The sequence below is a fragment of the Eufriesea mexicana genome, unplaced genomic scaffold, assembly GCF_001483705.2.
Source record: "Eufriesea mexicana isolate 0111107269 unplaced genomic scaffold, ASM148370v2 scaffold8090, whole genome shotgun sequence".
Taxonomy (NCBI): Eukaryota; Metazoa; Arthropoda; class Insecta; order Hymenoptera; family Apidae; genus Eufriesea; species Eufriesea mexicana.
This window is the reverse complement of record NW_016915858.1, coordinates 387013-398960: the sequence shown is the minus strand read 5'-3', so window position 1 is coordinate 398960 and position 11948 is coordinate 387013. Positions and strand designations below refer to the sequence as shown.

General features: G+C 42.2%; 1 protein-coding gene across 1 annotated transcript; it reads left to right on the top strand.

The window, feature by feature from the left end:
* Positions 1-9346: 9346 nt before the first annotated feature.
* On the top strand, positions 9347-11119 carry LOC108552791 (U1 small nuclear ribonucleoprotein 70 kDa). Its single transcript, XM_017907455.1, has 2 exons — positions 9347-9675; positions 10876-11119. The coding sequence occupies exons 1-2, from the start codon at positions 9347-9349 to the stop codon at positions 11117-11119; spliced, it is 573 nt and encodes a 190-aa protein (XP_017762944.1).
* The last annotated feature ends 829 nt before the right edge of the window (positions 11120-11948 follow it).

Sequence of the window (11948 nt, the reverse complement as noted above, 5' to 3'; positions counted from 1 at the left end):
GTAGGCTAGTCGGTACTTAAGAACGTCGCGATTATCGCGAGAACAATTAAGTTCTATTTGGTATACGAGAGGGATACGGAAGGGAAAATACGATATGTATATATTCGCTCCAAGTTAGGTAGCTTACCTTTGTACAGATAGCGCGCACATCGACCTTAGTCTAGGAATCTATCTTATCTGCTTATAACTACTTAGGTCTAAACGCACGCATCCCACTTCGTTCAAAGATGTCTTGTAAAACTTGATAACCTGAAAAAAAGGTATATAAACCTGAAAGAAAATCTTATAACTACTTATGACTACTTAGATCTAAGCGCAGGCATCCCGCGTCGTCCAACGATGGTCTTGAGAAACCTGAAAATCTGAAAAGAAACAAACTATTAAATGATTAGTAAAACATAATAAAAGGAGACGAATATAAACAATAATAATCAAATGGAATAAACAATTCAACGATAAGACATGAATAACCCAACGATCGGACATAAACAACCCAACGATGTGACATAACCTAACGACGAGACATTCGAATGTTATATGAAACATTCGAATTCTCAAATAAAAAGAAATAGAAACGAGAAAATAGCATCTGAAAGTCGAAAAAATAATTAACACCTGAAAACGAAAATAAATTATTAGTAAATCGTATAAGAAGTGGAGTATGGGTAGTGTGAAACTACCCCAACCTCACAATGGAAACGAGCAACCCAATGATAAGACATTCAAATATTATACGAAATATTCGAATTGTCAAATAAAAATGAATAGAAACGAAAGAATAGAAGCTGAAAGTCGAAAAAATAATTAATACCTGGAAGATGAAAAAAAAATTAAAACCTGAAAGAAAAAAATAATTAATATCTGAAAACAACAACAAAATGATTAATAAATTGTTTAATAGGGTGGGGTGTGGGTAGGGATAGCCAATCCCCACTTCACATCGGACCCCCATCCCGCCGGTCGACCAAGTCCCCTACTCCGCCCAAAAATTTCCGAACTTTACCGATTTCATTAATTAATTAATTTTTCCGCCTTAATAGCTAATAATTTATTCATTTTTTTCATTCTAATGATAAATATACGTTGTAACGAATTTCTTATTAACAATATTAATTTGTTATTAACAATTAGTGTAATAATTTATAAACTTCTTGCAAATTATAAGTACATTTTAATACTTGTACGTTATAAAATCGAGTAATAGACAATAATTTATAATTGTTTATATATTTTTTAAGAATCGCATTTATGAAACGAAACTCTTTCGTGAGTTTAGCCCTAGTTAGATCAGGTTGGCAGTAATCGGGGAGTCGGAAATTACAAAACTCCAACGAATGGATTTTATTAATGGACGATCGGAACGTTGCGAAATACGACGCGCACAGCTCCGAAATTACCAAACGGGGCAACGTTAATTCCGCAACAGGGAAACCTTATCGGCCTGATTCGAGCATTGCGAAACTTGGTTCCTACGCTTGTAAAGTTGCGCAAACCGAGGTTGACGCCTTCGTGCTTGCGAAATCTCACCCCGACAAGGGTGATAAATCTGTGAGGTCCAATATTGGCGATTTCGAACTCGTAAGGGCTGTTTCGACCAGCAGGAAGATCGGTGGGATTCGATAAGAGTGGCAATGGATTTATGGATCCTGCGTTGAAAGTACCAGCTGACGTTCGAAATATTTTTCAAACGGATCGAATCTCGAATTCGAAACGCGTCGAGCTCAAATTCTTCGCGCTCGGATGGAACGGCTGAAACGTTCCGTGACCATTTTCGGGACGAGTTAACGTTCTCGACGATAGGTCAACGCCAAATAATTTGTAAAGATACGACGCGTTCTTCTTTTCTTGAATGACGCGAATATATCGTTGCTAGTCGACGACACGAAGGAAACGATTGTCTTTCGACGCCTACCGTGACTTCGCTGTTTCGTCTGGATGCTGTCCACGAGACGAAGAAAGGAACCTAATTAACGAATAATGACGCCACCGAAGAGGAAGGCGGAAAGCCGACTCCGCAAGGAACGAACATCAGGACGGCGTTATTCCCATCGACAATATCGCAAACGGCCAAACATTTCACGTCGAGTACGGGCTTACCAACCTATCTCTTTACGCAATATGGTCTACAGATTCTTGGACGACAAACATAACCAAGGTGCACCATCACACGCACTAATTTCTAGTACACAGACTCTTACACGTCACGCCAATTTGCATCGCCTCCGCAAATTAATTAATACCAACCGCGGTACTTTAATCGAGACTGTTATTTTAACCCTTTGTACTCGAGAGGCAAAGAGACTCTCAGTCGCCATTTAATCAGATTCTAGAGATCGTTATATTTAATTAATATCTCGAATTTAAAATTGCCCTACGACTATAATAATTTTACGTTAATTTACACTTCTTATTTTCTGTTTTGAAAATATCTTCGACTTTATGCCAGGAAGTTTTCAAATTACTATGTTTCTGAAACGAAAAGATCGCCGAGTGCAAAGGGTTAATAAATAAATAACTATCATCTTTCGCGACAGGATGGAATTAAAAATGCCAGTTTTCGAGTAACTGTGCAATTTGATTAGTATTATAACTATTATTGTTTTTAATTTCTAAATTTACCCTTGTCGCGATATTCGAAACTCATGGGAAGACGAAGCGAGGGCAATAAATCATGTTTCGCGTAACATTGTTTCCCTCGAACACGCGTTGACAATGGGGCCTGGGACTTATTTCAGCGCGAGGAGAGAGAAGAGTCTCCGGAGGCAGGAGATTCTACAGGAAAATACGAAAATATGAAAACGTTCGACATCCCTTGTACGACAGCTCGCCCCGACGTGACAACTCGCCGTCCATTGAAAGCTCGGAGTACACAAGATCCGTGGCAACGTCCGTGGAGAACTTGTCGGAGGTGATGGACGCGACGAATAGCTCGCGGGGCGGCAGCTCGGAGTACAGCAGCGTGTCGAATACCTCCGTGAAACCGATCGCGATCTCTAAAATGGTCGATAACACCAAAGCGTTGCTCAAGAAGAAATCTCTCGTTCAAGTCATCAACAACTACATCAAGGCTGGCATCGCCGAAGGTATCTCGCGTGGCTGTTAAATAATTCAGAAAATTTCTATCAGCATTAACCCTTTGGCCTACAATCACGTGTGAGGGAATTGTACCATAGTGAGGAATTTGTGCCATAAGTGAAAACCACGCGTCTGACTCGTGACGAAGGATTTATGCCATAAGCGAAAACCACGAGTCTGACTCGTGGCGAAAAATTTGTGCCATAAGCGAAAACCACGAGTCTGACTCGTGGTAAGAAGTTTGTGCCATAAGCGAAAACCACGAGTCTGACTCGTGGTAAGAAGTTTGTGCCATAAGCGGAAACCACGAGTCTGACTCGTGACGAAAAATTTGTGCCATAAGCGGAAACCACGAGACTGACTCGTGGCGAAAAATTTGTGCCATAAGCGAAAACCACGAGTCTGATTCGTGACGAAAAATTTGTGCCATAAGCGAAAACCACGAGTCTGACTCGTGGTAAGAAGTTCGTGCCATAAGCGGAAACCACGAGTCTGACTCGTGACGAAAAATTTGTGCCATAAGCGAAAACCACGAGTCTGACTCGTGGTAAGAAGTTTGTGCCGTAAGCGAAAACTACGAGTCTGACTCGTGGTAAGAAGTTTGTGCCATAAGCGGAAACCACGAGTCTGACTCGTGGTAAGAAGTTCGTGCCATAAGCGGAAACCACGAGTTTGACTCGTGACGAAAAATTTGTGCCATAAGCGGAAACCACGAGACTGACTCGTGGTAAGAAGTTCGTGCCATAAGCAAAAACCACGAGTCTGATTCGTGACGAAAAATTTGTGCCATAAACGAAAACCACGAGTCTGACTCGTGATAAGAAGTTTGTACCATAAGTGAAAATCACGAGTCTAACTCGTGGAGTGGAATTTGTGCCATAAGCGATAACCACGTGTCTGACTCGTGACGAGGACTTGGCTCCATTAACAATACGCAGGAGTCGAAGTCGTAAGACTTTATTACTCCGGAATATACATGTTATAAGAAGTATACATTTTACGCAAATTTGGACATACGACTGAACAGCTGAATTGGCAAGACGAGACTGACCTTCTCGTTTACTATGACCCTCGCAATCTGGAGATAGCGCGTAGACCAAGGGGTTGAAACAAAATTTAGTTTCACCTAATGTAATTTAATGGAGCGAAAGAAATAAGGAACGTTCTATGTTAACGATCTTAGGAAAACGACAAGCCAAGAGGTACATCCGGAAGGCCCTATCGTTCGGTGTGACCTCGGGCTACCTGATTCCCGCCGATTCAAAGGGGCAAGTGATCCGAGTGTCCCCGATGCTGACGGAGAGTAGGAGAAGCGACATGGAGTCACGGAAGAGACGAAGAAATGCCCGAAGAGGCGAGGACAGCCTAATCACCGGTGACATCCAGCACCGCCAACTGACACCACCCTGGACCACGAAGAAGATGTCACGACGCGAGGATTCCCCGAAACCGGAGACTTCGCCGCAGAAGAAGAAGAAGAGAACTCAGTTGAAGAGTCCGGAGAGGTCTCAGAAGAAGAAGATTCCGAAAAAGAAGCCCGTGGATCGCGTGCTATGGCGTAGTAAGAAAAGCAAGAAGAATAAGAGCTGGAAGAAGTTAGCGAATTTATTCCTACTCGATGAAAATATCGAGTGTTTGCAAAGAACGAGATAAACTGGTCGAAAACGTAATCCAAAATTCATTTACACTTTTCAGAAGCAAAATGGCGTCGCCGAGCCTCGGCCTGTCGAAATGCTCGCCCAGCAAAAGCGAAGAGAATGTGCAGGAAATGAGGAGAACGCGAAGCTCGTGCAAACAGCTGGTCGAGAGGAAGCAGGACCAGGGGGATCGTAGGGCTAAATCTCCCCGCGCGAGGGTGGACGAGGACGAGAGTGCCAGGAAAAATATTCGAGGCTCGAGCAACGAGGACAGGATCAGCGGGAAACTCAACGGGAACGAAGTCAGCGAAAGAATATCGATAGGACGTAGAAAATCGACGACCAGCAGAGAAGATGTTCCGAGAAATATGAACCCACCATCCTGGAATCTCGCGAGGGAAGTGGAGGGTCAGTTGGACGCCCCAAACGAGGACAATGCTCGGAATGACGCGACTGAAAACGCGATTTAACTACACACGAATATATATACAACGAAGAGAAAACGAGGTGGATTGACAGAAGCTTTTATTAAATTTTGGAATACTGTATTTTGCGACAGCCGTTTACCCAGCGAGCTCACAATCGACTAAGTCGATATTTAATTTGACTACGGTTGTGCTCGGTTCTCCACTTTTGTAACTATATAAATTTGTAATAAAACAAGCTTCTCAAAGCGAAATGTATTATTAACGACGACCTTCCAATTTCGCGAATCGTTATCGACGATTTTCACACACAGCGACTACTTAAGGGAAGCTCTTGGAATTACTCGATCGTAACTCCGAGACGACGTAAATTTGCCGCGGGAGATCAAGTTCGCGCCAGATATTGGCCATTTCGATTTTTAAAGTCCATTCCTTGGGTTAGAGCTTCTCCGAAAGCTCCGGACGTCGATCGACGACCTTTCAACTCCACTCGGCGATGCGGAGGATTGAGGATCAAGGTGGTCGAGGATATTAATTTTGTAATAATTCATCGACACGATGTCGAGGGGTACGAGTCGATAACGAGACCCCAGCATGTTTTCTCGATTGTTTAAGGCTACGTGGACGCTCTCGAAATGTGATGTTTAGCCTCGTCACACATGACGCACGATTTCGCGATCGTCGCCATAATTCTGCTCGCGAAAAATAGACGGAAAGATTGACAGACAGAAAATATTTCGAACGTTACAATAAAAAACACTATTTTGTAGTAGGGCAGATTTGAATTCGATAGATAAATTTAAATAAAATAAGCAAGAAACTGAGATGAAGAACGCGGGGTGTTTGTTGACTTATTTCAAAAATAGCGAATTAAATTGATCGTTTTATGCCGGATTTATCGCAACTTCCAAGGGATTATTCGAATAATAAAAATTGGAAAATTTTTATACTGGCTATCCTCACGCTGAAATCTGAAATTTTTGACAACTTCGCGTGCCTAATAAATAAAATAATTGAGCGAGAAAAAGAGGAGCAGAGGAAATGCAACGCCTGCTATTCGACTCACGCGAAAGAAGCGAAAAGCGTGGCCGTGAGATTAGGTCTTTCATTGTTTCTCAAAAAGAAGAAGAAGACGTGGAAGGAAGCAACGGTTTCGCACGGCCGATCGTGCCTCTCTTCTTCTCATCAATGTCCTGGAAATTCGTAGCCAAAATTTCGCGCCACGACCGATCAAAAACCTAGAAAAGTCAGTGGATCCACGAAGTCTCTGCGAGAGGGTGGCGGCTGATCTGCAGGTGCGGACTTCCAGAAGAATTTCGGACCCAACAGTAAGCACAAAATGGCCCCCATAAAGAGACGTCATACGCGAAGGAATCACAAGATGAGTGAGTGACGATCTTGAAAAAGACTTGAACGAAAATACGAAAAGACAAAATTCCTTAGTAATAAATAAATCACCGCAAATGTCTCTTTTTCGCGACGACAGAGGACAAATTATTTTAGAACTTTGAATAAAATTTCGGAATATTTATTCTTCCATTAAATATATCTCGGCTACATCGATATATACGGGAAAATTATTTAATATCATAAATTGAAAAGTCAAACAATGAAATAAATATTCTTTAACTCGGAATTAATTAAAATTTTATTAAATCCGAATGACTAAAATTCTTAGAGACAGTTCAGAGGGAAGAACAGGCTTTTTCGTTTCGTAACAAAACGATGGCCACTTTGATCCCTGCAAACACGGGTGAACACGGTTGGTTCAATCGACGCGGAATCATTGGGATTAAACTGCTCCCAAAATGAAAAATCGTGGTTTACAAAACAACACGTCTGTTTGGCTGACATTTTGACCCGTCTATAAATACCACCAAAGCAAGCATTCGTCGTGCAATATATTTTTTCTTCCCGTATTTATTATGTTTAGAGACGACACCCACGTTCCGACACTTTGTATCCCTTCCGTCGTTTTTCAATCGATTCCTACGAACTCGAATACCAAGTTTCGCTCAATATTTGCAACAAGCAGCGTGGTACATCGTTGAAAATTTCTCTCGTGAATTCCAATGACTGCCTCTCCAACGCCTCGATAGTTAAACTCGAATTGGCCAGCTGTGAAACGTTTCGTTTGGTCGCCATGTTGCACCTCGAGCAACAGTCTCCTCGACGATCAGCGAAACAAATATCTCTATCCAAAATTTCCGAAAAATGAAATTTTCCATCGTGTCAGATTTTCAGGACCCAAAGATATTTTTCAGAACAATTGGAAAATTTTTAAATTCCCAGTTCAATTTCTGGAATGAAAAATTTCATATATCGAAATTACCCGAGTTCCCGAATTCCTCTATTTTGACCATTTTACACCATTGAAATTTCTCGCCTCGCGAATCCTCGAGTGTTTAAGATCGATACACTCTCTTGGCAACTTTGAAAGAATCATATGCCACTTTCCGTTCTTGAACTTTCACCAACCGAAGCTTTCGGTCTACTCGAAACGTCAAATTTCACTCGTATCTCGTGACAGCCTCTTAGGAATTCCAATAAATGCCCGCATCCCATAAAATCCACTTATCTTTCGCACCTAAACCAACAAACTATTCGCCGACACATTTACTCCACCCATTCGGTCGCATTTCTTCGACACCCAGGAACCGGAACTAGAACACGTCGATTTTCTCTCAACGCTAATTCCAATTTCGAAAGTGGAATTGCCAGAAATCGAGAATTAAATGCACACAGAGAGAATCGAGACTGTTGGAACGAAATTTCTTTTCGCGTAGATATACGAAAGCTGGAATAATTCGTCGCGTTTCAGAACTGCGGCGTCGTAAACCGAACATCCCTAGCCTGGTGTACAAATTCCTCAGCCTGAACGGATGCAAAAGGGGTGGTGTCGAGTCGTCACGGGGCAGCGACGCCGCGAAGTGCCGGGTTTGCAAGCGACCAAAACAACGCGAGGAAGTTTTAGATTCTCTGGATTCCCGACTTGGCGATAGCATGGCCAACAAACGAAAGGACACGGGCAGGAATTCCAAGATTCGCAGAGTGGAACGACGGCGAACCTCCAGGGACCAAACGCTCTCGTCCTGCGTGCACGGGACCAATGGAGGGGAAGGTTAGAGGAATGAAAGCGAATGAGATTTTGGTGGAAGATGCTTTTCCACTATGGTACACACTGTGCCCGTCTTAATTCGTCCCGTGAATCCTTCGGGAAGAATTTATGACACTGTTTCGCGAATGATAAATATTTTTTCGCGAAATTTTTGGGGTGAAGTAGTTCCCGGTGTTATTAAATTGCGGTACTGTATTCTTGAAATTTTTGTACGCGAATTTTATTATCTTTTACGATGTTTCGATGATCGAATAATTCTTTGAAGTATTCCTTTTTGATCATAATTTATACGTAACGAAATAATTAACATTTTCAACGCCGACGCGGAGAGGAGAAACGGGAGGATTTGGTTGAGCACAGTTCTGATAAATTGGCTCACTATCCACGCTTATTTAAAGGCACTCCTGGCATCGTATAACGAACTGTTCGTGCCTGAAAATGATTATTTAGTATTTGCTAATTGGCCCGACCATAATCGTTCTTCGGATAACATTTATCATGGTCCGGGGATTATTGTAATTGTTTAATGAGCGTAAAAAGGGTGGAACAATGGGTGTTGATACTTTTTATTGCACCGTTACGTAACGACTACGAAATGATTAATTAACACAGCGCGGCATTATCATTACTGAAAACCGATTAAATGACGATCCGATTCGCCAAATCTCGCGTGTAATTTATTTAAATAAAACAACGAACACCGCCGCGTCTACGAGTAATTATCGAAACATAATTAACCGTTCAGTCGAAATGAACAGTCTTCGCTCTCAATTTCTCAGTAAATCGACACCGCGATGTTAATCAAGACCCAAAAGTATCAACACACTCGAAACATTTAATATTACACCGATTACCATCGATATTTTATTTTATTCGCACGAAGACCCGATAATGTATACCTATTTATCTTCGTTATACCACTTCGGGTATTATCATCCATCTATACTACACGTTTACCGACATTTTCCGACGTCGCAAATTCGATCATACTTTCCACGCTATTTATCGATCATCATTCGCAAAATTAAATTAATTATTCGAACGAGACGTTCGTTTACATCATTTCACGTCGCTCTTCAGGGGTAAGGAAGATGAAGAGGTACATCCATAAGGCGATCGATTTCGGCGTGGAGTCCGGCTATCTTATTCCAAAGGATGCGGCGTACAAGGTTCTCCGGGTATCGTCGGATCTCATGAACGACGGAAATTACTCGAGCAAACTTCGAAAGTCGGATAGCATGGTTTCACAGGCCGGGGAGAAGAGTTCTCGGTACTTGCCGATTAGGTTCGAGGATTACGAGGCGCAGGACGCCAGCAGGCGGCGCAGGAGAGGCAGGAAAAGGTCCAGGCGAAGGAGGTCGAGGAGCAGGTCCAGGAGACGACGAAGGCGATCGCGCAGACGCGGAAGAAGGCGTGGCGGGTAATTACGTGAAGTTAATTTTATTAGCCTCGTAAGTTAAACTTTCGCGCAGAAATGTATGCGCGGTATTACTTCCTCTGTGTTAGCCCTCGAGAAAAGTACTTTACGAGACTCTAATTAAAGTATCGCGGAATATATACGTCAGGATTACTTGGACGGATATGGATACTTTATTGTTCCAAATTTCCCCGACTCGTAATATGTAATTTGTAAAATGTAAATCGTGGAATGTAATCTCGAGTGGTATCGTTGGATCACGTGTAATCGCTACGGGGAAGATTAGATTGCTTAATTTCGATTTGTATTCTGCACTTTGCCGTACTGCACTCCGCGATAAGGAATGCAGGCAGATGAATAGCAACCTTTATCGCGTGCAGTATGCAATGCAAAATGAAACGGAGTATCTTATTTCCATCCGGATTCCATCCAGAAATACCAAACAATTTTATGGAACGCAGAAAAAGAAAAAATCGATATTGCGGGATGCCAAAAACAGGTTTTATATTGTCCTCGGGTTACATGAGTAATGTGTACTTATTTTATCGAAGGAATATTGGATCTGCGCGAGCGATTTGAGACGACCGGAAATGGATAGAACAAAATGAACAGAATGAAACGAATACCAAACGCGAGAAAAGAATATTGGAGTAATGTAACTTTACACACGGAAAACACGCTTTTATTCGTCTGTCTCTGACACAGAATGACTGACGTCCATATCGGTCACGAGCTATTTTCAGGAGGCTTCTTCAAGGCTTCGCCACTCAGGATTCTCTCTGTGTCGTCCGGGCTCCTGCTTTTATGCCCCTTGCAAAGCTTGACGACATGCTTGTATCAATCGATAATTGACTGATATGATTCAGCCGATTAGCGATTTTCTCTCGTAAAAATCATGCCATCTTGCCGATCCATGATTTGTTCCCTGTGACGATCACGATTTCGTTCATCCGCGTTTCACCTCCCCATAAAGACCACGCAACTCAGGTAGCTTATTTCTAAAAATTGCCTTCCATAACGGTAATAACTGCTTTTCGATTATTTTTCCTAAAATAAGACCCTACGTTCTCATTGACCAGTTTTCGATTCTTTTTCCTAAAAATGGTATCCCTCAATATTGAAAATTCTTCCTTTTAATTAAGAAGTGATATAGCGGTGAACGTGAAGGTGATAGTTATTATTCGAACGAATAACGCGTTCCAGGTCCCCTGGCGGAGAAGAGGTAGTCGACATCGAGAACGACGACGAGTACAACTCCGATGCTCAGGGTGAGAAAAGAAAAAGCCCGGACAAGTCGGCGAGGAACGGTGAGAAGGAACAACTGAACCAGTCCGATGGAGAAAAGACGACGGACAAGAAAGAGGACGATGGGTCCGATATGTCCATGGACGAGGACGAGAGCGACGTCGAGGAGGAGAAGAAGAGAGAAGACGCAACGAAATCATAGCCGTGAACGAATCGACAAATTGTACGTGAACGTCGGAATTATTCCTCGAACTAAGTGCGAAGAAGCTATTTACGAATTCGACGAAAAATGATAAATTGTCTTGTAGTCCCTTTCTTTTCCCACATGGAAGCCATTTTGCTATTTACGTAGAAACGTTGCTCAATTATGTTATGGTCGTGGTGATTCATACGAGTGTACGGAAATAGATAAATGTTTAGTAGACAATAAAACAACGGAATCGCGAAGTAAGAGGATTTATTTTTCATTCCCCGACTAACTGGCTCATTTGCAAAACAAGCAGAGCTCGATATCATCGAATCCGACTACCAAATCGTATACATTTCGTACACATTTCGCGCCGTATAATTAACTGCAAGTCTGACGTTTATATCGGCGTTTCGATACTTAAATTTCAATTAGAGTAGCTGAAAATAATGCATTTCATCCTAATCTGTGGAATTGTATGTACACGGTACATAATTTAAAAAATTATTTACCACAATAGCGTATAAACAATTAGCAATTTTAATTGTCTTCCCGTTAGTGAGACAATTAAATAGTATGTTCGACGTTTTCTTTCGCTGGTTCATTTTTGCCTTTCGCTATGGTATCGTTTTGACAAGCTCACAGCAATTCCACATAGTATCAGAGTTAGCATCGAGGAAGCAGACTACATTTTCCTACGCTCCACCCTGAAAGCGGCGTTCATAAAACATTCCTATCGTGTTCCGTTAATACTCCCACATAAATTCAGACCATCATGCGTTCCCAGCGTCGTGGCCCATAAAGCGTCAGCCTAATTTCCCTCAACCGCCCTTCACATCGACTC

Excerpts from the sequence above, each read along its gene's own strand:
- LOC108552791 (XM_017907455.1), top strand. The coding sequence starts at position 9,347 with ATGAAGAGGTACATCCATAAGGCGATCGATTTCGGCGTGGAGTCCGGC. Across the intron at positions 9,676-10,875 it reads CGCGGAAGAAGGCGTGGCGG|GTCCCCTGGCGGAGAAGAGG; the intron begins GTAATTACGTGA and ends AACGCGTTCCAG.